Consider the following 27,677-nt stretch of genomic DNA (forward strand, 5'->3'; position numbering starts at 1 on the left):
TACACGCAGCGGTAATCCTTGTTCTCGACGCTGATTGGCGCGCGGCTAATTTTGTATTATTTTTTATCGCTATCCGCGTTTCCTTCAAATTCAGAATTATATCTTACAACATTTTCTATACAAAGATTCCTTATTTTTAAATATTGCAGAATTAGCAGTAATATTATACAATAATTCAACACTTTAGGGCGATATTTATTTATATGTTTAGATAATCGTATACTTTATTATAGGGTGCTTAAGTAAAAACATTCTGCGCGCACAATATTCTATAATAAATCTTACAATATATATAACATACTATAAGAGATCTTATAGTATATATAAACATATATATACAAAACAGTCCTTGATATAATTCAAAGAGTCTTACTTTGATATACGAATCAGAAGAGTCATAAAACTACCCTGCTTTTTCGAAAAATAAATTTGAGCGAGTAAAATTAATGCTAAAATTGAGCGCTTACTTTTATCATCATGTCGATGTTGTTTCTAATAATAATTTATCATTTTCCTTAACAGCTGGAGACGCCACCTTCTCGTCCAATTTTGTCACCTAAATATAGACAATAAAATTATAGAAAATGAAACATGACTGTGCGTTATTGAGATAAAAGAGATTTGATGAAAAATAATAATAATTCGATTGAATTAGAAATAATAAAACCTTAATTTGATGAAGTTCTTCGGGCTTAACATCCTTGTTCGAGGATTTCAAGTATTTCCTCACGAAAGGTGCTACTAGCATCGGATCTAATTTTTCAATATCTTGAGAAGTAACTAAAGTCACGATAAGACCAACGCAAATAGTCACTAAGGCGCCAGTCGTAGTGTACCAGAGATAACTGAGCCGATATAATGCCCATGGTTCGCTGTGAAATTAAAATTAACATATCAAGTGTTTAAAATAAATCGATTTCTTTGTAATAATCTAAAATGATTTTTATATTACTTATTTACGCGTTCAATTGAAATTAAAATTTTTAGCTTACTCTCCACTGGCATCATCCATAATAGAATCCGGTGGTACAGACAACAGCAAGTTTTCTACTTGCGGGAACGAGTACGTGCAGCCTTCCGTGGTGACTGGTTTCGTATCGAATCTGCAAAGACATCAACATAATTTTATCACAAAAAGCGAAACGGAAGTAACAATAGATAGAATAATTTCAACACTAACGTAATTTTTCCGCTGGAGATGGCCGCTTCGGCGGAAAGACCGAGCCAACCCATGAAGCTCAAGCCTGCTACCCCTCCGACCAGAGCACCCTGTTCACATTTCAAACGGAACGAAATTTATTCTCTTCGCGTATTATATAAATATTATTTTCAGCTCAGAATTAATTGAAATTAAATTAATTGCACATGCCTTGGCGTTAATCCATGGTAACAGTATTCCCATGCTGAAGATACCGAAAGTCGGCCCGCTAGTGATGGAGCCCAAACTTATGGACAGCTGAAATATTTATTTATTTATTTTATTTATAAATATATTTATTTTCGTACACGCGTACTGCGTATTTACCTGCAACATGTGAGTGCCTGCTTGCTCGACGACGAAAACCAAAGCAACGCAGATCGCTCCTAAAATAACGACCGTAAGTTTCATGAAAATGTCAGCGGCTTTCGGTGTGAACGGAGTCTTGATAAAAGATTTGACGAAGTCCTCTAGCACCACGGCCGCCATGGAGTTCAAACCGGTCGACAACGAACTGGAAGATGAGCCGATTTTTAAAATAATTAATAAAAATAATCTTAAAAATCAAGAAATCTTCTTCCAGATAAATTTTTTGAAATCTCTTTTACTCGTACGACAAACGTACCTAAGTGCTGCGCTAAACACGCCAGCCACAAAGAGACCAGGCAGTCCCGGAAATTCGCCGAGAACATTCATGACCAACAGCGGCAGCAATTGATCCTTAGCACGAGCAAGCTATACAGCACGCATATGCCATTAGTCGATCTCAATTCTATCATTAAACGCCGGAGAATATAAATAAATCTTACCTTGGTCGTGAGTGGATCGCATTCGTGATACCAGGCGTAGATTAGTAGACCGGCATATCCGCACATACTGACCAAAATCACAACTCCGACATTAAAACACCAGAGCGCCCTAAAGTGATAACATGATTATGATTGAGTAACGATTGAATAAAGTCGATTATTTGATACAACGCGACTAAGTTTAGAAATAGATTGACACAATTGGCAAGTCATTTATTTTTATTTATTTTAATTTAATATTATTCATTATAAAAAACAGTTACACGCTATATGTATGTAAAATAAATTTTTTTTCTAAAGACGTTGGAAATTGCGAAAGAATTTGTCACTATTAATAATTATTTTAAATTAATAAATAAAATACTTAATAATTATTTTTACTAAGTTGGTTGTTAATAATTATTATTAAAAATAGATGCGTTGTTTTTTTATAAAAAAATGTATATTATGAAAATGTAATACCTTCTAGCTGATTGTAAACTAGGGAGCGACAAATACCGTTGAATCATATTTTGATTAATGGCGGAAATTTGCAACCAATGTATGAAACCGCCTATCGTGAGTGCCCAAATTGTATGCCTCGTTAAAGGACTCCAGTCTGTCCTATTAAACAAGATAAACAACAAGTTTTAAATCTATCTTAAAAATTCTATAATCCGTTTCTTCTTTTGTTATACTTCTTTGATCTTAAAATCGACGAATTCAATATATTTAATATTTAATGCACGCACGTAGGAAATTCCAGCCTTCCGGATTCCAGATTTCTCCGAATCACCAAGGATAATCCACCGACGTCGGCCGTACCCTTAATTATAATTAACAACATGGAGCCGAACATGATGAAAGTCTGAATGAAATCCGTCCACACCACCGCTTTGAGACCGCCCTGCAGAATGCAATAATAAAATTTTTTCTTTTCAACAGAATTTTATAAAAGTAAAAAAAATTAGCTTTATTAAGTTATTTCGTGAGTGCAACATTAAATAGATTTATTATTTCGATTTATCCCATTGATTGTTTTATCTGATTTAAATCATCTCAATCGCAATCCCCCAAATACCTTCTCAAAGAAAAGAAGAAAGTCAACTTATGGATTAAAGAATCTAAATGCCATGACGTATATAAAACCAAAAGTAGATAAAAGTGAGAAAATATTTGCTTTGCCTCGATCTGACGGTTTTTTTTTCGTTGCATTATCTGCGTTATATTTTATGCATTCTTCTTTTTTTAGACTAATTATCTTACCACACAAGTGTAGAATATGCAAACGATGCACACGAAGGGTGTCACTATGTGCACGTTCACACCGGTGACTAAAAATAAAATCATCCAGTTATTGTTACGTTGTGCACAACGCTGAGCAACAATTCTTGCTTTCACGCTGTATGTTCCGACAAACTTTTATTTAACTTTTTTTCTACCAAGAGCTATACCTTGATTGAAGGCCAAGGCGGGCACGTAGATGACAATTGGAAGCCAAGTCATCTGAAGAAATATTGTATTTATGTCGTATCGATTAAAATGTAACTACAGAAGAATTTATGCGAATGTTATTAATGTGCTTTACTTACGATACCGATAGAAAAGAGGATGGAGCCCAACAATCTCAGCTTTTTATCGAAACGCTTCTCGAGGTACTCGTAAGTGCTAGTAAGCTTGAGATCGTGGAAAACCGGTAGGTACACGGTGGACAGGACGATGGTCACGGCGACGACCGCACAACAAATGAAAAGGTAACTTGTGCCGTGCACGTAAATCTCCGTTGGCGTACCCAGCAATGAAATTCCTAATGTTGCAAAATATTCGAATATAAAATTTAACAAAAGGTTTTTAATGTATCTCTATTTAAATCAAGTCCATTATTTGTCTGAGAATTACGAGAATTTGTGCGAATGAATTTTTATGAGAAATTCTCAGGTAAAAATAATCGGAATTCGTTAATTTGTTATTTTTCGCGATTATTCAAATACTACATGTATACTGCGAAGAAAACGCACATGTTTACATCGCTCGCATCGCATGTTGCAGAGTATTCATGCAATCAGTTTCCCTATTATACATTTGAAGCGTGTGCAAATGCCAGAATATTTATGGCTTAATTACCCGCTTATCTAATCTAATAGTTTGCCATCTAGAAATATCAGAAGCACGTGACGTTCTGATAGAAAGATGATGACAGAAATATGGAAATTTTCCATAAGATATATATAGTAACAAACAGATATTGTACATATATATAAAATAAAATTCGCATGACCTGAATTTAAATTATTCCCCAAACGTTGATAAATAACTGAAGGAGACGTATTAATTACATTAGTGTGTATTAACTTTTTTTACCCGATATAAAGCTGGCTATCAGACTGAGGCTGACCGGAAACGTCTTCATGTTTCTGCCGCCGACCAGGTACTCGTCCTCGCCCGAGGACTTCTTCACGAAACCGAAGTAAACGCCGACGCCGCCGCACGCGATCAGCATCGCGGCGAACACGATGTAGTCCGGCATGCTGAAATTCTGCATCGACTTGCTGATCTCCTGGACGGTGGGCATTTCTGGCTGCCAGTTGGCCAGGCCCAGGTCGTCCGAGGTGCCCTCCGAGGTCATGCTGTTGCACAACGGAATTTCGAGTAGGGCACGCCGCAAAGGCGTATCTTTCTCGCTCTCGAGGTCTCGAGGAACGAAACGTATTTCAATCAGGTATCGCCTTAATTCAACCTTAATGGTGTTCTCCTTAACGTTGCAAAAGTGGTAGCGAATTGGTCACGCTATTGTCTACCATGAAGAATGTACGGAGTGATTAGAACATCATTCTTCATTTTTATCATGCGGTTTTCCAAATATTAATAATAATAATATATGATGTACAAATGAAATACGAATTAATGCATGAGCTTAGAAAGAGCATTTTTATAGTAGCAGATTGCTCAAGAACGTTATCGTTATCGTTATTACGTTCACACGCACGATAAAAAACGAAACTAGTACAAACTATAAAACTACTAACCCAATTAAGATGTTGCATGAATATATTTACAGAAAAAAATATATCTCTTATAAAAAATCTCTTAAAGAATATATTTTACTTACATAGATGTTGAAACTTTGTTCTACCTGAACGGAATCACCCTTAAATTTCTTGCGTTCAATTATTCGAGATCATCTCAGCGCGTAGATCGTAACGGCGAATCATCGAAAGGGCTGACATCGATGCCGCGTCTCGTGATACAGAATTGCGGAATGTACGATGCGAAATCAATTGATGGTGGTTCATCGGTTTAAGTACGCGCGATGATTACCGCTGAAGATTCGAACGTTGAATGGCAAAAAAGTTTTCGTTTTCCGGGCCGATCGGTTGGTCGGGCACCATCGGTTAACGTACGTGATTAGCTTGAATCACGCGCAGGAGGTGACGAGTCTATCGCGGAAGCCGGAATGTGACTACCTTGACGGATCACGGCGAGGCCCGGTGGTAGCGAGGACCGGAGCGTCGTGCTGCGATTACATACATCACGATAGTGTCATTGTGACAATCTTCTAATTAAGCCGACAATGGATGTAAAGTACGGAGTGCGCAACGACCGACCGACCGACCAACTGACAAGTATAGCGGCAAGAGAATCGCAAGTGGATAATACGACCTAAATTTAGTAGTGGCGGTACGGATACGTGTTTGGTCAAATTGAGGGCCGCGATTCCAGCACGAGTCTTCCTGCACTCGTGAAATTTTGTACCGAGCGAGAGCTCGCCCGTGCGCCTGAAAAGAGCCAGATTAGTCATCGTTTTCTAACAGTCAAGATTTCTGATTGAATTCTTCGCAGTGTGAACTAACAAATCAATTGAACGCCAATTGGCATCTTATCGTTCGTTACATTTTCAGGATGGGATACTTATCGCACGAATTTCAGGATATAAGTTCAGAAAATGGAGAAACATTGGATCGTGGTACTTCCTTTAATTTTAATTAGCAAATGCGACGTGTGTCCCGCGCAGGTTTCTAGAAATATGTATCTTATATTAAACGTATCGCGACGAGCAGCCTTAGTTGCGACGGTAACATTCATCCCTCGTAGAAGCGGGGCAGTTCGTTGCCCAGTATGACCTTCCTCTCGATTCCCTTGTCCGTAATCACGCCAGTCCGTATGACACCACCGCTGCTGCCGTCACGAGCCATGGCCAATGCGAGTGCTGAAAGAGACAAAGTTTTAGTTGAATTATCACTGTGCAAAGGAGCGGATGATCTTCTGCAACAATGTGTCCTCAGACACGTACTGTTCTCCACCAACTTCAGGCACTCGTCCTTCGACATGGTGGTCTTGTACTGCGCGTCCACGTAACCGTACACGTACGTCGAGCCGGAACCGCCGATCGAAATCGGTTGTCTGACACACATGCCGCCTATGGGGATGCTGTAGACTTGGCCGCCCTTCTGCTTGTCCCAACCCGCCACCAGTATCCCGGCCATCAGCGAGTCCCGATAATTGTAGCATATCTCGCGGAATATATTTGCGGCGGTTTCCACCAAGGGCTGCATTCCGAGCTCCATCCTGAAAAAAAATAATGCCGACTCTTATCGCTGATACAGAAGTGTGACGAATTTATGAGTATTTTTTTATGTCTTACGAGTGCAATCCCAAGTGATAAGCTACTACGTCAGCGATCGCTTGGGTATCCGCCGCCGAGCCGGAACGGCAACAATAAATGTTATCCGACACTTTTGTCAGCTTGTCGGCGAAACGGTTGGAAACGTACGCCCTGAAAGAATTTACATGGACATTTTAAAATAGATGAAACTTGCAGGCAAACATCTCGCTCTTCGCTGAATAATTATTTACCCGGTTGTTCCTCGAGAGTCAGCGCCTATTACTACACCGCCATCGAATTCGCATGCCATAATTGACGTCTGCAAATACATCGCAAGATGTAAATTCAAACAATGCTTCATCAGCTTCGCACAAGAAAGCTCAATTACAAGGTCGTAAATCAAGATAAGGCAACAAATCCACAAAGTAATAAATCTACGATTCTTTCTGTAGCTCTTTGAATATAATTTTGTAACTGAGATAGAAGAGCAGGTGAATATAGCAGTGAATCTTATCTGCGCCTTTTAAGCGCACAAAAGTTAATCTTGCAGCCTTCTTCGGAGCTATTGCATGTTCCTTTCACTTTTATTTTTCAAATACATCATTAATATCTTTAAATAGATTATTGTGCAATATATAAAAGTACGAAGTATAATCAGAGTATACAAGCATTCATTTGAATTTTAATGTATTTAAATATAAATGAAATATGAATAAATAAAACAATAGTAACTTCACTATACAAAAATTAAATCTGTAATATTTAAGGTTTGTTAGCAATAAAATAATTATTGACAATTTTATTACATAATGTTTGCAGATAAACTTAAATTGTTACACTAAAATATTTTACGGAATTTAGAATAAATTGCAAGCATAATATATTCAGAAAATGTACACTTTATTCTAAATTATATTTAGCAAAAAAAGAAGATGAGTTCAAGTTCAAAGCAATGAAACAGATATCTTCTTTTTAATTAATTAATAACACATTTATCCAGTAAAGTCACGTAGTTTTCCGCAAAGAAGTAGTTTGTTCATTAAACATCTCTACTTTGCAGTGTCATTATAACCTAAAAGCGCATTATCATCAGCCAAAATACTCACTCCAGTGCTCTGTTCCGAAGTGAGCCAGTCCGGCATCATGTGTTCCGACATATTAGCTGCGTGAGGCTGAACGATATTATCCACGAAAGCCATTTTCTTTTTCAATTTCTCACAAATTTAACTGTCAAACCCTCAATTCACAACTCGACTCTTGCAGCTCTTGCTGTCACCAAAATTACACGCTTGAAGCTAGTCAGAAGTCGCCATGTCGTGGCAATAGCCAACTTAACGGCTCATCATTCCTCTACTTGCTTCAACTGTCACTCAGAAGGGAACTAACACAACTGTCCCTCACCGATTTTGATGGGCTTTGGATATGTGTAGAGCATCGAAAAATATTAGACCCCTATTTTTTTTAGCTGCGTATCTCAACGTTTAGGGGTTGAAACAGCCCCTCGAAGATAATGAATTTTTTCATTTTTAGCGAATATCTTTGAAAATATAAGATATATGAAAAAATGTTTTATACAAAAGTTTTATAGTATTTTATACTCTTTACAACGGTGTATTCACATTTTTCGAAAATGTCAAATTTTTTAATTTACCCCTATCTTCGAGGGGCTGTTTCAACCCCTAAACGTTGAGATACGCAGCTAAAAAAATAGGGGTCTAATATTTTTCGATGCTCTACACATATCCAAAGCCCATCAAAATCGGTGAGGGACAGTTGTGTTAGTTCCCTTGTCAGATTAAAACTAGCCGCCATCATCTCGCGACGACCAATCATGTCCGCCGGCAAAAAGCCGTGCGCGCATGCGATTCGCACTCGCGGAGCTTCAAACTACGCTTTCACGAATCACGAAGCTCGCTGTTGCTTCTCCCTTTCCTTTGCGGACGCGAGGACGGCGAACGGCGCAACGCGTGGCGCGTCCGCTCGCCTGCGTTCGCCAGCCGGGCATGCGGAGCGCGAAAGCGGAGCGGCGAAAGCGCGTGCCGCGGAATTCCGGCTTCAATTGTCGTCCCGTGATCGTCGTTGTTATCGAGTCGCCGTTACCGCCACTCGGAACGGCAGCGGATATTACCGTCATCGGATCACCGTCGGCAATCTCCGTCGGCCTGATGTGACGAGCATTCCGCTCCGAAATCCGGCGCGCGACGTTCGTCGATAGGCACTGCTCTCGGCACTCGTGTGCGCACGCACGCACGTTTGCACGTACGCACGGTATGCATGCACGCACTCGTGCTTCGTGCTCGCTCGCCCGTACGTTCGCTCGTTCGTCCGATGCTTCCGCTCGCGGCCGAGAATGACATATCGCGACGCGTGGCCGACGCGCGACGACCACGCACGCACCGGGAGCAGCGTCGTCAGGCAGAAGCAGCGTGACTGTGACGGCTGAGCAAGCCTGACTCTCACGGGAGGAAGAGATTAAGGGAGAAGCGGATCGAGAGATCGCCGAACCGACCGGATCGACCAGCTGGCCACGGCGTGGCACGACGCGCCGCCGGACAATGGCAATCTCGAGCTGGATGTTCTGGGGTAGGAGCCTACGCACCGGCCGATCTCACCGAAGTGCGTGCAAAATTACAATTTGAAAATGCGCTCGTGCGTCGCCTCGCACTTTACGCCTGCTCTCCTCGCCTCTCTTTCTGATTGCAGGCCGCCAAGACACCGAGGACAATTGCGTGCAGCTCGATCTGTCAAGAGGTTAGTAACCTAACCTACCGCAGCGGCCGCGGATCGGTTCCCTCCCACCTCCTCGGCGTAGTTGACGACGTTTAGCCCGCTTCGCACTTTCGTGTGTTTATTTACCTTTCGCTTGGCGAGCACGGCGTTGCGCAACGCTCGCGTTCGGTCTCTCGCCGCACCGGCGACCGGTTTACCGCATGCTTGAACGATGAAAAATCTGGGATACCTTTCAGTCGAACGATACGAATCTCTTGCCATTCGAACGCTCGAAAGATATCTTTTTACGCAGGACGACCTGAAAGATAGGAGCAGACATGTGCAGATTTTTTTCCTCTTTTTTTTTTATATCATAGAGAATGTCGTAATGTCCTTGATTTCAGTCTCTCTCTCTTTCTCTCTCTCTCTCATTTTACTACTTTCTGTTTGAGACTGCATGAGAGATGTTTCCATCATTCTTCTTCCTTTACTATAAATTATTCCTGAGCAGTCAAAGGAGAAATTTATTTGCTTTGTAGGATTAAAGGAGAATGTCAAGGAGATCTTAACTAACCTTTGCCAGCGTCACAATGTTCCAAGCGTAAAGAAGCTAGCGTATCTTAATGCTATTGTTAAGTTGATTAGCGAAAACGATTCCCAGGATTATGGATACTCTGCAGAAGATTTGTTCTGCTGGTAAGGATCTCCTCAGTTATTACATCTAGCGTCTATCGATCTAGCAATAGGGATGAATGTCGCATGAGAGATGTCTCGTCGTTAATTACAAACTTGTGCGCTACTTTTATAGCTTGCGCGTGGTGTTGGTCCACGAGGCGACCCAGGTGCGCGCCGCTGCGTTGCGAGCGGTGCGCTACATGCTCAAGAAGGAGCAGGACGTCATCGCGATCAACAAGCTCCAGTACCCGTATTTCCTGGCGCGTAGCATGGACGTTAATCTGCGAAACGAGATGGAGAGGATGCAGGCTCTTCGACTCGTTAGGAGGATCCTAGTATTAGCTCCCAAGCATTTCAGTCCCGCTCTAGCGAGATCGCTGGTCAGCCTGACGAATGGCGGGATCGAGGAGAGGGATCGTGCATTTAGAACATTTTTAGCAACCTTGTGCGAATTAGGTGTTCTGAACTCGAACCTGCTGATAAGCTGCGGTGGCGTCGGCGCGCTGTCCAGGGCCGCGATGACTGGACAGAGTGCCACCACGGTCGAATCCATTGTGGGAGTACTCCTGCGACTGCTGAACAACCCGGATACTCGTAACAGTGTCTCCCTACTGTGCTTTGCCGCACCCTACTGCGAACTTCACTCCTTGAGCATGGAGAGGACCAAGGAGGAGCGCGAGCGGAGGTTCGCCGCGAGCAAGCTGGCCCTACTGAGTATCCTGCGCTCGTATCCGGGTATCCTACACTTCTGCCGGCCGGACAATAACTCGGGTCTCAAGGCTATCGCGGATATCTTGTACGTGGAGCAGCTGGAAGTGCGCGGAGCCGTGCTGGAATTGCTGTACGAGCTGCTGGACCTGCCGTTGCCCACGTGGACCGATGAGCCAGACGTCGCCCTGGCCGCGGTGGATCCTAGCAGGTCGAGGGACTCGTGGAAGCTGTCCGAGGGCTTCGTTGCCGCCGAGGGGAAATTTATACTGCCATCCTTGTCGTCGCATTGCCCGAACATCACGGAAATACACTCGGCGCTGCTGGTCTACGTTCTCTTGGAGTGCGGCCTGCATCGCGCCCTCGCAGAGACTATTGTCTCCAGCGACACGTTTATCTCCGTACGCGCGGCAGTATTGCTGGGCGCGTTGCTGCACCTCGCGCACTCGCTCTTACCGTCCGAGCTCTGCGACCTCACGCCGCCCTTGCCGAACCTACTGGAGCATGCGAGTACCGGCAAGCACCAGGCACTGGCAGCCGTCACCATACTCGAGCGAATGCACACTATGATGCGACGGCGGCCGACCCCGGCGAGTCTCTTCCTCGATCGAATTCTTCAGGCAGGTACCTGGTTACGTCCGACCGTCCCGCGTCGCCAACGACCATCCGGCAGACACTGGCTACGGATCGGCAGGGAGTCGCCGATCTCGCCGTTGCTGAAAGACGCGCAAGTGCTGAGCTCGAAGGACGCGCTCGCCTGGAACTGGCCGGTGGTACGCGCGATCTTGCGATCGCGCGAGGACACGACGCGGATCCTGCACGACTCCGATCACCGTTTGTTCATGAAACGCCTGGTGCGCTACTTCAAACCGTCGTGGAACGGTTACAGCAGAGTCGAGCTGGGCACGAACGCGACGTTGGCGCGCGAGGCGACTCTCGCCGGGTGCGATCTACTCAATTGCTTGTTGGAGTTACACGAACCAGAGGGTGCGCGACTGCTGAACGAGCTGATCGGCGACATTGCCGAGCAGATTGGCAACATCTTCACCGCCGAGACCGCGCACGATTGTTTGTTCTCGCCGCGTCACATGTCCACTACGTGCTGCCAAAAGTACTTTCTGTTTTTGGGCCAGCTCAGTCACTCGGCTAAGGGTACGGTGATCCTCAAGAGCTTCAATTTACTGGAAAAACTGCAGGATCTCGCGTTAGCCACCAACCACGACTGCTACGTTAAGCTGATCGTCTCTAGCTTGGATTATACGCGAGAGGGTCCCAACAGGAAGATGCTGAACAAGATCATTTCCGAGGCGTCGTTGTGGAGCACGCGCCTATACGCCACGCAATTTCTCAGATTGATACTCCGTGCGCGAATGACGGACGCGGTGCATTGGGCGATGGCGTTACTCGCGGATAGACTGTCCGATTCCTCCACTGCTGTGGCGTTGGCGGCACTCGAGGCGTTGCACGAGGCCTGCGAGGAGACCGAATACCTGAAAGTGTTCCTGCAACAAGGCGGACAACAATCGCGCGACTGGGACAAATGGTTGGAGCATCTGGGCGACAAGGGATACTTGTTGAAGATTCGACTTTACTCCCTGCAGCAGGGCTTTGCCAGTCTCGCAGCACCATCGGAGGAACTGGAGAAGTGGATCGGACCCGGCGGCTTTGCCGAGAGGTATGTCGGTCTCATCGAAGAGGAGATACACGACGCGCTGACGCGTCGTCAGCGCGATGAGACCGGGAGCTACCAGAGGAGGACCACCAACATACCTATGGTGCCACGTGACATCTTCGTGCCGCCTCATCTGATCGGCCAACTAGCGCAGCACGATCTGGGAATACAGTTATTGCTGCGCCGCAATGTAATACAACGTTTCGCCCGAGTGCTTCAACGGTTCAAGCTGGAATTTGGCGGCCGCGACTCGGAATCCAACTCGCGGTGTACCAGGGCGAGCCGTCTGACCGCGGCGGCTGTCACGGCGTCCTCTACCACCGCCGAGGATGCATACGTGGCGTCGGAAGAGTCGGGCACCGAGGGCGAAGCCGTAGAGCAATACAGTCGCCTCGAGACAATTCTCGATGCCGAGATCATCGAGGGCGAGATCCGCGGTGACGCGCCGTGCCAGCTGCGGGCCGAGTCGCTGATGGAAATCCGTCGCAAGACCAGCGTGGACGATTCCAGACACACCACGCCGGAGCGCAGCTGGAGGATGGAAACCGCTGATTTGTCACGCGACGATTACTCGATGGGCCCGAACGGCGGCATTCTCAAAGTCAAGTCGGCCCTGTGGGCGCTCGGCCACGCCGGCACGTCCGTCGCGGGTGTGGAGCACCTCAACCACTTGGGCATCATCGAGATGATCACGTCCATGGCGGAGACATGTCCATATTACTCGGTCCGCGCCACCGCGATGTATGCTCTCAATCTGATCGCCACCACCCGTGCCGGCGCTGACGCGTTGATAAACTTCAATTGGCCATGCGTGAGACATCGTCGTGGCGATAACTGGCCCGTAGTACCACCCTCGGCCAGATATCCCGTACCGAGTCCAGTCCCCGTGCAACGGCATCATCGTAGTCTGAGCGACGGCAAGCCGGAACTACCCGAGCCGATCGCGCGCCGAACCAGAAATCGATCCGAGAGTGCAGCTACGGATCTCGAAGCGCGGCGATACGTTCTTCCGTGAGTAGAGCAATTAAAGACAAAAACTTGCGAGGAAAAAATTTGAATCTCAGAGTATCTTTTTTTAAGAATATATTAATAATTATTAATGATTATTATCCTCTTGTTTTTCAGAGAAAGAGGTGAAACTCCAAGTCCCGTTTCGAGTATACAAAGACTAAGCCAACAAGACGCTGAAGGATACGCGCGACTACGTAGTTTGCAACGTCATCGCAGGCCGAGTTACTCGCAAAGTAGTTTAGAAGTACGTAAACGATTCTTGAAATTAATTTAGTGGATTTAAAAAAATTTCTAATGAATCAGCACGACATCGAACTACGGCCTTTGCCCTCTTTTTGCAGATGTACAGTTTAGATGGCCGTCTCTCCTTGCAAAGCTTGTCGGAGTACGATTCGTCCCGCAGCTGGTTTGCGGAGAACGTGATCCTCACTCCGACGCCACCCCCACCGGAGAAAGACAATGAGAATTTATTCTATATAGGTATTTGCCTGCCGAGGCGGTTACTCGCGATCTTTCCTGAGCCACCTCAGCCAGCACAGCCAAGTATTCTCGAAGATATCATCAGGGCTGAGTTAGAAACGACGGAGATTGACGAGGAGTCCAGCTCGGAGTACGATGCGGATACCGAGCACTGCCGCGCTTGTCTAGTTTGTTATCACGGCAAGAGTAAAGATTCCGGCACCGAGCAGGACATGAAACTGCGAAGGTAATGAATATAATTACTCGAATAATTACTGAAAGAATATTTTAGCATTTATATAAAGGCGTGTGCGAAATCGTCGAGTTTTTTAATTTAATATAATTTTTTAAATTTAATTTGAAGAGAGGCAACAATAACAAATCTCATTGTCTTTCTGTAGAGACATACTTAGGTACACCCAACGGCTTGCAAATCCGGTGTGGTATCGTCACAGTCGTCAGGCGTTACTCAGACTACGGCAGCGGTATCCTGAGAGGTTTCAGGTATTTCGTCTTTTTTTTTTACATATCTTGTCAATGCGATATTTATTCTAATATTTCTGTCGCTTTCCGTTCGCAGGATACCTGTCTATTTTCAGATGTGGCTGCTCGCCTGAGCAGCTGCACGTACAGAATGCCGGCACGGCGCTTTCTACAAGAGTTGTTTCTAGATTCCCCGTTCGAAGCAGTAAGTTCACCCGGTAGACCGCGAGTAATTACCGCGACCTCCCGTGATGTCGGTGTCCGCGTCAGCGTTATTTCATAGACGTTGACGTGATATATGCGCGCGGAGCGGACGGAAGAAACTTCTGAAAATAAAAACTTAGACGCGCAGTCATTCGCGCGACGAGATTCATATCTATATTTAAACAGAGTGACTTTGCTTTTGATGCTATGTCAAGATCAACAACTATCTAGGCGCCTGTATTATCAATTTCCCGTTCGCGTTTTACGCTCGTCGTGCAGTCACGACTGATCGTGCATATTTTTCTAACTCATAGTTGGTACATAATATTTTTTTATTAAGCAAGTATTTTTTACCGTGAGACAATTCAATGCCACATTTTGCAGCTTTACACAGAACCGGTCCATATACTGAAAATACCGATCGGCACGGAGGAGATCCCCTTGCAATCACCTGTTCCTAGCTCCGAGGCGAGTTCTCGACAGCAGCCCGCCAGCCCCGCGGAGGGCAAGATTAACGGAAGACTTACTCTGACTGAGATACAAACGGCGCAGTTGGCATCGGTCGCTGAAGAGAGCACCGCTAGCGGCAACTCGTGCAACACGGCGCACCAGTGTAAAAAGAAGCCTCAGGAGGCCCTGCGGTCGGCGCAGGAGCGGCGCAGCGACGAGAAGATCATAGCCGAGATCTTGAAGCCGGAAGAGCGGATACGTTTGTCAAAGAGTTCCGATAGGTCGTTAAAAGTATCAGGTACAAACACTGCCATCAGCCTTGATTCGTAGTTTTGAACTTTCGATCGCTAATGTGTACATATTTTGTAACAAGAGATATATCCAATATATATATAAAAATAAAATTACCAACGTACACTGCCGAAAACAGATGTGTCCTTGTGTGTGTCTCTCGTTTCCTTCGTTCTTTCGCGTTGATTCAGGAGTGTTTAAATAAGACAGTATATGATTTAAAAAAGCAGGAAGCCTCAACAACGTAATCGAACGTACGTTTTACGCGAGGTCCCTTTCAGTTCGTCTCGTTCCCGATTCCTGACGAGAGCGCTGCATTATCGACGCTGTCCACGGAGTCACGATGAGATTTCTGGCGCCAGGCGGCGCGGCGGATCCCCGAGAGTCCCCGCCACGGATGTCACCGATCATTCGCGTCATTGCGCGTCGTGTCCGTGGTTATTTATTGAGGCGGCTGTAACGATACGAGTCCAGCGGCGCGAATTATCGCGATGACGATGACGGCGAGCGCCAAGCAGAGTTCCAAACGATCGAAATGGGCGTTAGATTTCGCCCACAAGTACGTAACCTATCGGCGACGGTTCTTGCGAGCGGGACACGTGTCGGCGGGACACGTATCTCGTTCACTGACGTTGACCAACTATTCGTATCCGTGCATTAAACATTTAGATCTAACGTCTGCCCGTTTCAGCTGCACTCTCTGCACTATTCCGCGATCTACATTTCTCATTTCCATGTATATAATAGTACGCGCGTCGCGTCACTTCAAATGCAGCAGAGCGCAGCGAGAAGGCCAGAAACTTGCTTGACGGATCATTGTTCTGAGCGAACTCTGATTGATTTGTCTCTCTTGCAGAACGAAACAAGACAAAAACGTGGAGATACCGTCTCCACCAGGATACACGCCCACCGGCTCCCTCTTTCACAACGTGGAGTACATGAGGGAGTCCGACTCCAATCATCTGATAATAAAAAAGTCCTGGGACCTGGCGTTAGGACCTCTCAAACAAGTGCCCATGAATCTGTTCATTATGTACATGGCTGGCAATTCCATCTCGATCTTTCCCATTATGATGGTCGGTATGCTCATCATCAGGCCGGTCAAGGCGTTGTTCACGCTTCAGCAGAGTGAGTATTCAAGCGAGAGACACGTGACACACCCTGACCACCTGATATAACCTGACGCACCTCTTCTCTTCTGTTCAGCGTTCAAAGTGATCGAGGGAACGCACGCGTTTGGACAAAAGTTCGTGTACTTCTTAGGACAGTTAGTGAATATCGCGTTAGCTCTGTACAAGTGCCAGTCGATGGGTCTGCTGCCGACCCACGCGTCCGACTGGCTGGCGTTCGTCGAGCCCCAGGCGAGGGTGGAGTACTCGGGCGGTGGTTTCATGTACATTTGATGCGAGGAGATCGGCAGTCAGTTGGCATCGTAAGTACTCGGCGCTTGACGATGGGCGATATCGTGGATAATCTAGCTAAGTTATGTGTTGCGTGTCACATTTAAATATTGTTTATTAAAATAAAAGTCTGGAAAAATAAGCGGCTTTCTCTTTGTACATTGAGTATGAATACCTATATGTATATGTATGTATATGTATATACATATATATGTACACAGGACGTTCCGTCGGGACACACTAAATCTCTTGCAACTGCATCGCACCATTAGTGGCATATATCATTTCTCTTCTGGTATCAGAAGCGATTAAAGGCGATCGGGGGAAGCGCATGATCGCGTTATGGTTTCTTCTTGTTTTCTTCCAGAAATTGCATCACTCGGTCGTATAGTTTTGCTGGCTCGTCCACTCGTGGTATCTGCAAAGGAAATCAGCTTCTATGAACCGCAAAGTATTCTCTAATTTAATTTATGTCGTATATGTATATATATGTGTGACTTTGAATTTCTTTTGAGCAAGTTGAGGAAAAGGAGCATTCGGCTATGACAGACAGCTACTGAATTATCAGTCTTTTTTTTTAATCAATCTATCTTATCAATTTCGTAGCGCGTACCTCGTAGTTCTGGGCCATGAATATTCCGACGTACACACCAATACCAAAAGTAACCTGCAAATTATACAGCGTTACGCATCTGCAAAAATTGCAAGTTATCTTACGTGTGGGTTTACGTACTAAAGAGCGGAACATATTGAGAAAATTTTGCGAAGCAATTTTCGTTGATGACGTTATGACGCTCACTGCCGATTGACATTCAGACAAAGTATAACGAAATCATATCCGTGGCTTGATACAGGGCATGAAATACGTGAAACTGTGACGGGAAAATAGGAGTCGATAGGTAGGGGATTGGTTACTTTCGTGATCACAAGTCCAACTAGGTCTAGTGATTTTGTAGATTGACGGCTTTCGTGTTCGTTCAGGAGAGCGAGGAACGCATATCTTATTTTTTTATATTTTTCGCTTTATTTTTCATTCATTGCTAACATTAAAAAAACTAAACTCTAGTAAGGTATTACGTAGTCGCATACAAGAAATAATATATTGTAAAATCGCTATTTATTAGTATATCTATTACTGCGCAAAACTTGGATAGTTATGAACGTGGAGCAATAATAAAAATTGAAAGTAGTTGCATATAACCGTAGTGAATTTTATTTATTACGTACAATTTGCCTTCAAAATATATGTTAAACATTAAGTCGAGTGTTAACGTAATCGTATCAAGACGAATAGAATCCTTATACACCGAGTGTTCGTTCTAATATAATAAATTCATACGATTCATATAGAGATAGTACACGTACATCTACTTCTTAAAGGATGAAATTATTTCTATCTCGCAAGAGAGATTTCGTTAAGAGACATTCAAAAATCGACGGGACTTAACGAACTACGAAAGCAAGTCTTCCATCATCTACAAAAAACCTTTACATACTGCGAGTGACTGACAAAACACAGAAATTCTAAAGTGAATATCCAAGAGAGAGAGAGAGAACAGTTTGATTACCTTGTTAACTTGAAAATCAGAGTAATACACGAAGTGTTACCGAGTTACGTAATAGTTGAGAACAAACAAGCGCGCCCACAAGCTCGCCACGTACGACTAAAGAAAATTGAGACGTGACTCGTAGAGATTGCGTACATGTATCTTCGATAAGTTCATTTGCTTATCGAGCGGACATTAAATCACGAGACTTAATACGCGTCCTCGTCGTCCTCATCCATAGCGTAATCGCTACCAACTCCGGAATCGGGCACGTACAGCGGACTGTGGAGCAAACAAATACAAACGATATTAGCACGGGGACAAAGAGAGATAACGGAACGACGCGTCCTCTGCCGGAGGAGATAGCGGCTTACTTGATCGCCCTGCATGTGAAAAATACGATGCGTTTCAGCTTCTTATTGTACATGAAATAATTGAACGACCACAAGCATCCGTCCTCTCCGAATGGGTCTGACGCGAAATCCGGATTGTAACTGCAAGGAAAAAATTATATGATGTATAATCTGCCTAATATTACAGAATGCGGATTTAACGTGTTATTATTTATTGTTTAAATTATATAGTACCTGTAAATATCACATTCGTCCAACGTTATTTCATCGTTGATTGCCGCCCACAGGCTCGAACGCAGCGTGCGATAGTGATCGCCCGCGGTAGCGCTGAGATTACCGTCCACGGCGTTCCTCATCCAAGTCGAACTCGGTTCTTTGCTAAACTCGTGGCTCTTGGCGTTCGAGAAATCATAATCCGAAAAGGCAGAGTTCAACGTTGCGATCAAATAAAACAATGTCTTCCTGCTGATCGTGTCACACAACGGACCGTCCTCGTCGCCGGAGATGCTGCGGCTGTGGAGGGAAAAACGTGTCAATACAAGCGTCAAATGAACTGAATGCTGCCGCAAATTTTGAGGCCTGCATTTCTTTGTGAGATACCTCAAGTATCCCTGAGCCGGAGACGTTCCCAGGGATGTCTGCGGCGGTGACAGAGCTTGTAAATCGTGTGGCGTGACTCCCTCTTCCGCGTTGAACCGTTTATAGTGCTGTTTCTCGATACCCGTCATTTTGCAAGAGTAACTCTCGATCCTGTAACGGTCGAAGATACAAATAACGAGAATGAAATAACGATGGAATTAATGCGAGGTAAGATGTCTGCCTCACCTGCCAATGATCTTGCTATCTCCTGTCTTGATGGACAAGGCAGTGTTTATGGCTTCCAAACGCGTGCTCTCCAACAGCTTCATCGTGATAACAATAACGGGTCTCTCTCTCCAAGTGTGCAAAAGAAATTCTGAGGCTTGGAGCTGTTGCTGAAACCGTTTGCGTTGACTCCCTCTTGGCCTGCCTTCTTCGCCTTACAATGTTGACATTCCACGGCCTCTGGAGCCCTTTATCGTTGCTCGCTGTTCAAAGCGAATCCCCGAATCTGTTTCCTTGAAAGTTTACGCTCGGGTCGTTCAGTACAAGCGAAACGTCAGAAAGCTTCTTCGACTTCGAAGACTTATCAGGTCGTTGGGCATCTCTTTTATGTGTATGAAAATTCCTTTCCTTTTCGAGTGCACGAGATTAATCGTCGACGTAGTGGTTTTCCCGGTTTCCTTACTGTACTTGCACATTACAGACGGCTAGTGAAGGATTTGAGGGAAGGTGATCGAGTTCTGACGACTCGTCGAGCGCGAGATTAGGCTCTCACCACCAGGGGAGATTCGCGGGCTTGTTTTCGTTTGCACTGACGCGATAGAGCGAGAGAGACGGACGAGAGCACACAGCGGGGGGGAGGGGACGAGAGAGAGAGAGAGAGGAAAACACACACACAGGCGTCGCGATAAAGAGACCCTACCTCGAGAAACAAAAGCGGGCCGCCGCTCTTGCCCTGCGCGACTCGGCTCAAAAATGATCGTCTCTCCGGCGAAGGCCGCGCGAAAAACGCACACACGTTTTATTCGAAGGACGACGGCGGGTTTCGCGATGATCGACAAAGGTCGAAGGACAGAGAGACCGACGGACGAACAGAGAGCGAGAGAGAGATAGAGAGAGGGGGAGAGACGTTGACTCTCGGTGGGAAGGTACGGGCTTCGTACACACGGAAGACGGCGAGGAAAAGCTTCTCACACGTAGCACCCGCTACTGACGAAAACAATCCATAATCACGGACATTGTTGTTCGCCGATCACTGTTAAATCACGTATATCAATTCAATCGCTGTCTGATCGGCGGCTCGTGCCTCTTCGATTCTCGTCGAACTCGTCTTCACGTCGAACGTCGCACCTCGATCTTACTCGCGCACGGGCCTGACCAGTTTACCAACTAACTGCGACTCGACTCAACCCGCATTCACGCGCACACGTACGTGTGTATGTATGCACTGGTCTCACACACACCACGCGGTCGGCTGTACGGTGTCGTATACAAGCGTCCTACGTGACAGAAATAGCGACGAGAGTACGAGAGACTCCGCTGCTGTCTCGCTCGCACGCTCGCTCGCGTCGATCCTCCGTCTCGCTCACTCGCTCGCCGTGGGAACACGAGCGCGCAGCCAATAGCGTTACGTCAGCGACGCGCGAGTGTGCGTGACGCGTCACGGCGCGCGCGAGCCCCGCGTACGTGTGTATGAGACCGTGACCGAGAGTTTTTTTCGTCCGAAACGAAAAACATTCGGTCTGGCGTCCGTCAAAACTGTAGCCTATTATATTACGCTTTTACTTACGCTTGAAATGAGATGATTGATGTTCGAAAGGAACATTAACTAAAATTAGCGCAGTGCTCTTATAAATATACGAGAGAATAATTGAGAACATTAGAAATTTAATAATAATAACAATTAATGCTTTTTCTTACTATCGACAATTATCATACTATTTTAAACAAGTTACATATACATGTTAATATGTATATATGTATGTACGCGTAACGAATCTGACGTCTGAAGTTGCAGCAATTTTGAATGTCGCAATGTGTGCCAGGTTGCTCAATACGTAAAACAGTTTGACCGTCAATTGTAAGTTGAATTTTCGTTCTTGTATAATACCTTGAACTTTTTGTTCAAGATTATACTTTTATTAAAATCAAAAATATTATTCTAGATATTTATTAGCCAATCAGATAAATAAGACTATCTCGCTAGAATGAAGAATGGACTACTAATATCGCTTGTAGTCAATGTAGTCTTCTACATTACCGACTGCCACAAGACTGATGGCGCGGACCGCGGAGTGATTTTCGGAGCTTGAGTTAACCTACTTACTTATGTTGTGATTTGAATGCAGTTTATATGCCAGTGTATGTAGGCAGAGATCGGCGGAGTGCGATTCCAATCTCGATTTGTGCAAGTGACAGGAATGTTAGAAGTTTGTTTTCACAATGTCTAAGCGAAACAGCGACTATGTGGTTACGGAGCACCGGGATTTACAGGTTAGTTGGAAAAATGTGATCACTCTTCACGTAACAATGCATTGTTCTCACAGAGAGTATAAAGCGTTAATAGAATGTTTACATGTACTTTTCTATGTCGTATTCAGGCTAACACCATGGCTATGGACGCGACCGGCAACTACGTTCTGTTAGCCGGGTAAGTGACTAATTGACGTGTGAAATTATTTAATTACTTGCCATTATTAATTCTCTATAGCGTAATAAATATTACTTGGAAGCTTGCATCACGAAACTGTCATGCACTATTCCTTTCAGGCGTAGATGCTTTGCGGTGAAACAACTGGACGAAGACGTTAACACGGTGAAGAAGTTCCAGCGGCAGAGTAAATACGAAGTTAGCTCTGCAGAATGGAATCCATCTGACCTGAACTGCCATTTGTGCGCAATTTCTGTAAGATATATCAAGTTGTGGATGTGATTACGCTGCTAGATGCATCCTGCTCTAGAATGACGTTTCCTTTTAGAGCAATACACGAATCGAGATACTGGATCTCAATGGGGCGGGAGGGTACGAGGTACAAACTATCCAGAGCCTGAAGGCACACACGCGCGTGGTCAGTGATCTAAACTGGCACCCCAAGGAGCCTGATATCCTTGCCTCTTGCAGTATCGACACGTTTATACATATCTGGGACATACGGGATCAGAGGAAGCCGTGTTTGTCTCTGTCCGCAGTTGGTAAGACGAGATACATATTCAGATAGTCATACTTGCTTATCAAGCAAGTAAGAAAAATATTGACTTGCACGTGTGCGTGTTCCCACAGCAGGATCGTCCCAAGTACGTTGGAATCCGTTGTTATCTCACACTTTGGCCACTGCGCATGACGGTGATATCAAGATATGGGACCAGCGGAAGGCGAACAGTCCTGTGCAATACATAACAGCTCACTTGACGAAAGTGTGTAGCTTTGTTACATCCTTTCAATAGCTTTGAAAGACTGACCATGTCAATAATTTTAGATACACGGCTTAGACTGGTGTCCGTTTCAACAAAATCAACTGGCAACATCGAGCCAGGACTGCACCGTCAAGATCTTCGACATCGTCAATCCGCGCAGGGCTGAGAATATCTTGACGACAAATTCGCCTGTGTGGAGAGCGAGATACACGGTAAATGAGCGAAGACAATTATTTGTTGTAAATATATAAATTAATATTTATTATAAATTTTTTCAGCCTTTTGGAGAAGGTTTGGTGACGATAGTAGTGCCGCAATTGCGACGGGGGGAGAACAGTCTTCTGCTGTGGAACACATCAAACCTGAGCGCTCCAATATACACATTCGTGGGGCATACGGATGTCGTGCTCGAGTTTCAGTGGCGACATCAGAAACTAGGTACACGTCGTCAAACTGTGCTAAGAAATTCCTCGTAGTACTATATTATAAAGCACGATATCGTAATCTTGTGATCTTGTCTTTACAGAGAATAGCGAATTTGAACTCGTCACATGGTCCAAGGATCAGTGTCTAAGGATATTTAAAATCAACCCTTTTATAAAAAAGGTGAGAATTCTATTTTGATGATTTTATAAGAAATATCGTACAAAAATAATAAAAAATTCTCTTCACTTTCCAGTTGTGCAGTAATGGCATGGAAGATGGCCTATCGGTTTATAGCCAGTACTCAGAAGAAAGCAATTTAAGTATGTGTAGTCGTTAAAAACGTATTGCAATATAATAAAATTATATCTAACTTTTAACTAATGTTGATGTGAATTTTTTCGCAGGAACTCTGCAGTCCGTTCAGGAGCTGCAACTCAACAGTTCGCAAAACGAGCCCGAGATCAATTACATAACGACCAAAGTGGACGAGCCAGTGCCGCAAGTTGAGGTTGCCAACCAACCGGATAACTCCAAGAAGGTCTCGTCACCCACTCAACCAAAGAGTCTGCAGCAGGAATTCTCCCTGATAAACATGAACATACCAAATATAGAGGTAACGATATCGCTTCGCGCGGGACGCAAGATGAATTAACGACGATCAAATGATAATTTGAAATCGATTTTTTCGATCTAGGTGAACGCGATGGACGCGGCGGAGAGGAGTTGCACGATAACTGCGTGCACGAAAAATTACAATGTGATACTGAAGGTGAATTTCCCTGTAAATTATCCGTACAGCGCGCAGCCGACATTCCAGTTCTGCCAGGGCACGTCGATCGACAACGCGACGATGAACAAACTGCTGAAGGTCCTCACGCAAACCGCTCAGCATCGCGTCAGGAAGAACAGGTCATGCTTGGAGCCGTGTCTCAGGCAGTTGATCATAACTTTAGAGCAAGCAAGTTTCGAGTTTTCGATTAACGAATTAACGTGATGCTGCAGCAAGAGTCTAATGTCTTCGTGTTCCGCAGACCTGCAAGAAGGACGAAGACGAGAACAGTCACTTGGTGTATCACATGCAGAACAATGGCGACTTCCTCAGCTCGCCCACCATCTGTGCAAATTATCAGGACTCCTATATACCATTTCCCAGAACGTCCGGCGCGAAATTTTGTTCCGTGGGTGCGTACACGTTCAACACGATCTTTTGACACTTAATAGATTTTTCTAATCGTCCAAGTGTCTTGGTGTCAGGTATCCTCGTTTGTTTCGGCCGTCCCTCGTACGCGAGAAAATCGTTGATGAAACCGGGAGACGCGACGCCCAGGGCACTGTCCGCCCTAGACAACAGCATCGGCAACGGCGAATCCTTCATGCACATGTATCGAAGTCCCTACGTGCCGAGCAACGACAACATCTCTATCAGCTCGTACTACTTCCCAGATCGTGTAAGTTGACATGTACACTCGGGTTAATCAACAGAACAAGAGTGATATAAATTAGAATTACAATTAATTTGTCAGTTTCTGTAGAATTCGAAATGAATCTTCGTTTTGAAGTAGATTTTATTTAAACACGATTTTTAAATCAGCAGAAAAACCTCCGACGCAGTATGCACGGCACGAATAGAACGCACGACCGATCGTACTTCAAGAATTCTCACCCGATGGTCATGATATACGATGTCTCGTCGTTATTCTTCGTCAACAAGGAGCTCGCCGAGAAGTACACGTAAGAGCGATGCTATATTTATTATATATTACTCGAGCGTCGTTTTGAAAATTAAAAATCCTACGAATATATTTTATTTTCTTCTGTAGAATCAACACCGCCGACATCACGACGATGTGTCAACATAACGCAAACGTAGCTGCCACGTTGGAACGGTCCGACCTGGTCCAGACGTGGTGTCTAGCTGGCCTGATAATTTCCCAGACGCTTCCCAGTAGCGAGCAGAACTCGTACCAGTCAGGTCAATCTGCCGACATCGACGCACCTTGGCCCCTGCATCCGTGGGGGCAAAACTTAATTCATTCCTTGTAAGCAACGTGTTCTTTCTGGCTTATTATCTTAATCGATCGATTGACGAAAATCGTGATGCATTAATTGCTCATTTCATTATTCCTTCAGAATACAGCATTACGCTAATCAGTCCGACGTTCAAATGGCCGGTATGCTGAGCTGCGCGCTTAGCCACCGGTCGGAGAATACGGAGGCGGTGCAAACCAGACTGAGCAACAGCAAATCGGTGAACGTCAGTGTACGTATAAAATTCTTACGAGACAGCAATACGAGAAGCGCGTCGAGCCGCGTCGTGCGCCAATCGAGAATTTCTCCTGGCATGGCGTGGCTAGCACCCACCCGCTGCAAAGTCGACGGGAGAAATAACGTAGATGATAAGCAGCAACGGTCACACTCTCGTCTTCTGCGACACGAATACGAGTATTTACAGTATATTTGGGTTATAAGGATGGAGACCTTTATGCACAGCACGTATCTCTTTCTTCCGATGCACGAGGGAATTACGCTTAGCGTTTTCACTTAGCGGTGTCTGATGCAAATCTGTGTAATGTGTGATAGTCGCAAGTACGACGGTATGGTATGCGCATAGATTGATACCGTAATCGATATTCAGCAGTGTGATCGATTATTATCGATCACACGATCGGCGCTCACAGGAGAATCTTAAGAACCACGCTCGACAAGCTTTTGAGTTTAATTTTTAATTTCGTCTGCGTTATATGTAGCAAATTAAAATACTATACCGGCGTATCTCTCTCTCTCTCATTTTTTATGTCACTTAACTGCGCATACATACATACACACACAGCTAACGATGCAATGTTACGTTTGTTATAGAGGCTTTCCACAGGAAAATGGTGGTTGAAGGTAAGACCGAGTCGGTACTAAAACGAAGCATTTTGGATTTGTATCTGGTTCTTAGGACTCTCTTTTATGTTGTCGATAACGTGCATTCGCCTCTCAGCATCGGACTGGAAGCATCGCTATGCCACCAAGTGTGCAGATTTGTTCGCCGATCCGTCCGATTAGGATGTCGATACGCAAATCTTGCATTAATCGCTTGATCAGTCGATTGATAAGAAAAGCAAAAACGTAAAAACGATTGTTGCCCGCAACAAATCGCAGTTGGTGGTGCGATATGTGCTGTTTGTTGTGATTAATTACATACATACTGTCTCATACTGACAAACACAACTACGTGATCTGTGATGGTATTATTCATAAACAATATGAAGGTTTATATCTATACTACTAATATTCATCCTCTGCAGTCGATAGCCGTTTAAGTATGTATCCTTCATTGATCGAAATTAATTTCTCGTAAGTAGATAATGTACGTCTAATTTTTTCGAAAAAGTTCATGAAATTAATTTTATTTAAATGAATTTTTGCATCAATAAGAAAGATAATGTCTTCAGTTATATTTTATTATATTTTGTTTTATAATTTTCTTTAATAACATCCGATTGGCATCTTTCTTGAACTTTTTTTTGTTAAAACGGATTAAATATTCTTTACTGCTATAGCTTTCATTTCATCGAAATATAAGTTTGTTAATCAATTTCTTTCCACATAAGCCAATCACGTAACCAATCTGCAATAATTCCATAAAATTAATCCAATCATGTTACGTAAAGGAATAGCCTGTTTTAATAGTTAATAATAATTTTAAACTCCTTATCGAGAATATTCTGGCATCCAAACGCAACGGTAAAATTGCCGGGAATATTCTAGCTTCGGCGAGCGCAAAGATTGCAATGATAAAAAAATAATGTAGATTAATAATACAGATTGTTGTTTCTTTGCAGCCTGGTGGTTCACCTTATCACACGATACACTTAGCGGACACCACGCTGGAAGGATGGAATTTTCAGAATCTCAAGCAGCACCGATCTAACTCGTGGTCGGAGTCGCTCGACGACTTGAAAATCATTCAAGACTCGTTTGGGGACTCGGCGAAGAACATTAAGTACGTTGCGACAATCCAATGCTCGAAAACCACGCGTAAAGAAAACTGAAAAATGTTTCGATGACTTTTGAGTTTTCGCGTTCCGAAAATCTAGAATACGATATCATTGAAAATGATCTGTGCAGGTTGCTCGACGAGAAGCACACGGCGCTGTACGACGGTTACAAGAAAGCGTATGCCGAGGCGTTGCACAGGTGGGAGCTGTTGGATGATCGAGCTCAAGTACTGAAACATTTAAGCGCCTCGTTGTGCGACCTGCAGAAGGGCGCCGTTGAGCTGCAATGCGAGTGCCGAGTCTGCGGCAAGATCAGCCGAAGTCCGCAGTGCACGAATTGCAAGGGATTGAGTTTCCAATGTATAATTTGCCATATCACAGTCAGAGGTTGTAGTTTTTTTTATCATGATCAGATGTCTTTTATATCTTCAGAGAAGCTAAAAAAATTCCTTTGTTAAATCTAGGTCCAAGCAACTCGTGCATATTCTGCGGCCATGGTGGACACATTCAACATCTGGCAGCATGGTTCGCCAAGGAGACAGTATGTCCGACGGGCTGCGGTTGTCACTGCCTGCAAGAGAACTCGGTGCTGTTTAAGATATAAATAGCGTAAATAAAATTATAGATAATTATGGTCTGTGATAGTTGTTATTGGAAGAGAAGTAAAATCTTTTTTGCTCTACATATGCCTTGATAGTTTTCTGTCACATCACTCGAA

The 27,677-nt window shown here is 44.5% G+C and overlaps 6 protein-coding genes across 13 annotated transcripts; 3 read left to right on the forward strand and 3 right to left on the reverse strand.

The window, feature by feature from the left end:
• Positions 1 to 176: 176 nt before the first annotated feature.
• On the reverse strand, positions 177 to 5,802 carry LOC105275311 (sodium-coupled monocarboxylate transporter 1). The gene is made up of 15 exons (XM_011332070.3): positions 5,096 to 5,802; positions 4,348 to 4,780; positions 3,579 to 3,793; positions 3,441 to 3,492; positions 3,253 to 3,320; positions 2,739 to 2,893; positions 2,470 to 2,610; positions 2,008 to 2,116; positions 1,824 to 1,933; positions 1,526 to 1,712; positions 1,370 to 1,456; positions 1,181 to 1,269; positions 993 to 1,103; positions 668 to 872; positions 177 to 556 (listed from the first exon to the last, which is right to left on the reverse strand). The coding sequence occupies exons 2-15, from the start codon at positions 4,610 to 4,612 to the stop codon at positions 476 to 478; spliced, it is 1,875 nt and encodes a 624-aa protein (XP_011330372.1). The 5' UTR covers positions 4,613 to 4,780; positions 5,096 to 5,802; the 3' UTR covers positions 177 to 475.
• Positions 5,803 to 5,942: 140 nt separating this feature from the next.
• On the reverse strand, positions 5,943 to 7,898 carry LOC105275312 (proteasome subunit beta type-6). Its single transcript, XM_011332071.3, has 5 exons — positions 7,696 to 7,898; positions 6,841 to 6,908; positions 6,629 to 6,760; positions 6,278 to 6,552; positions 5,943 to 6,193 (listed from the first exon to the last, which is right to left on the reverse strand). Exons 1-5 carry the CDS (start codon positions 7,786 to 7,788, stop codon positions 6,066 to 6,068), a joined length of 696 nt encoding a protein of 231 aa, XP_011330373.1. The 5' UTR covers positions 7,789 to 7,898; the 3' UTR covers positions 5,943 to 6,065.
• A 674-nt stretch (positions 7,899 to 8,572) lies between these two features.
• LOC105275313 (rapamycin-insensitive companion of mTOR) lies at positions 8,573 to 15,716 on the forward strand. Of its 2 annotated transcripts, XM_011332074.3 has the most exons (10): positions 8,573 to 9,205; positions 9,293 to 9,340; positions 9,838 to 9,994; positions 10,107 to 13,364; positions 13,479 to 13,608; positions 13,706 to 14,070; positions 14,225 to 14,327; positions 14,404 to 14,511; positions 14,895 to 15,258; positions 15,533 to 15,716. In XM_011332074.3, the coding sequence occupies exons 1-10, from the start codon at positions 9,145 to 9,147 to the stop codon at positions 15,553 to 15,555; spliced, it is 4,617 nt and encodes a 1,538-aa protein (XP_011330376.1). In that variant the 5' UTR covers positions 8,573 to 9,144; the 3' UTR covers positions 15,556 to 15,716. The 2 variants fall into 2 exon arrangements, with proteins under 2 accessions (XP_011330376.1, XP_011330375.1); XM_011332073.3 differs by lacking the exon at positions 15,533 to 15,716 and having other exon boundaries at positions 8,574 to 9,205; positions 14,895 to 15,387.
• A 26-nt stretch (positions 15,717 to 15,742) lies between these two features.
• Positions 15,743 to 17,231, forward strand: LOC105275314 (ER membrane protein complex subunit 4). Of its 2 annotated transcripts, XM_011332076.2 has the most exons (4): positions 15,743 to 15,810; positions 16,108 to 16,379; positions 16,458 to 16,683; positions 17,019 to 17,231. In XM_011332076.2, exons 1-3 carry the CDS (start codon positions 15,743 to 15,745, stop codon positions 16,652 to 16,654), a joined length of 537 nt encoding a protein of 178 aa, XP_011330378.1. In that variant the 3' UTR covers positions 16,655 to 16,683; positions 17,019 to 17,231. The 2 variants fall into 2 exon arrangements, with proteins under 2 accessions (XP_011330378.1, XP_011330377.1); XM_011332075.3 differs by lacking the exon at positions 17,019 to 17,231 and having other exon boundaries at positions 16,458 to 16,793.
• A 607-nt stretch (positions 17,232 to 17,838) lies between these two features.
• On the reverse strand, positions 17,839 to 20,632 carry LOC105275315 (repressor of RNA polymerase III transcription MAF1 homolog). The gene is made up of 5 exons (XM_011332077.3): positions 19,377 to 20,632; positions 19,152 to 19,301; positions 18,786 to 19,064; positions 18,573 to 18,692; positions 17,839 to 18,480 (listed from the first exon to the last, which is right to left on the reverse strand). Exons 1-5 carry the CDS (start codon positions 19,457 to 19,459, stop codon positions 18,408 to 18,410), a joined length of 705 nt encoding a protein of 234 aa, XP_011330379.2. The 5' UTR covers positions 19,460 to 20,632; the 3' UTR covers positions 17,839 to 18,407.
• Positions 20,633 to 21,405: 773 nt separating this feature from the next.
• On the forward strand, positions 21,406 to 27,640 carry LOC105275316 (GATOR complex protein WDR59). 6 transcript variants are annotated; one of them, XM_011332078.3, is made up of 20 exons: positions 21,410 to 21,626; positions 21,734 to 21,783; positions 21,903 to 22,038; positions 22,112 to 22,325; positions 22,414 to 22,547; positions 22,610 to 22,759; positions 22,826 to 22,985; positions 23,074 to 23,153; positions 23,227 to 23,293; positions 23,378 to 23,586; positions 23,668 to 23,931; positions 24,005 to 24,155; positions 24,228 to 24,421; positions 24,565 to 24,704; positions 24,794 to 25,012; positions 25,104 to 25,233; positions 25,833 to 25,862; positions 26,804 to 26,964; positions 27,090 to 27,346; positions 27,424 to 27,640. In XM_011332078.3, the coding sequence occupies exons 1-20, from the start codon at positions 21,576 to 21,578 to the stop codon at positions 27,561 to 27,563; spliced, it is 2,937 nt and encodes a 978-aa protein (XP_011330380.2). In that variant the 5' UTR covers positions 21,410 to 21,575; the 3' UTR covers positions 27,564 to 27,640. The 6 variants fall into 6 exon arrangements, 4 of the variants coding, with proteins under 4 accessions (XP_026829764.1, XP_011330380.2, XP_011330381.2 ...); XM_011332079.3 differs by having other exon boundaries at positions 21,411 to 21,626; positions 24,568 to 24,704; XR_893219.3 differs by lacking the exons at positions 27,090 to 27,346; positions 27,424 to 27,640 and adding an exon at positions 25,960 to 26,281 and having other exon boundaries at positions 21,406 to 21,626; positions 26,804 to 26,916.
• Positions 27,641 to 27,677: the final 37 nt, after the last annotated feature.

Source organism: Ooceraea biroi, chromosome 11 (assembly GCF_003672135.1).
Source record: "Ooceraea biroi isolate clonal line C1 chromosome 11, Obir_v5.4, whole genome shotgun sequence".
In the NCBI taxonomy this organism is placed as follows: domain Eukaryota; kingdom Metazoa; phylum Arthropoda; class Insecta; order Hymenoptera; family Formicidae; genus Ooceraea; species Ooceraea biroi.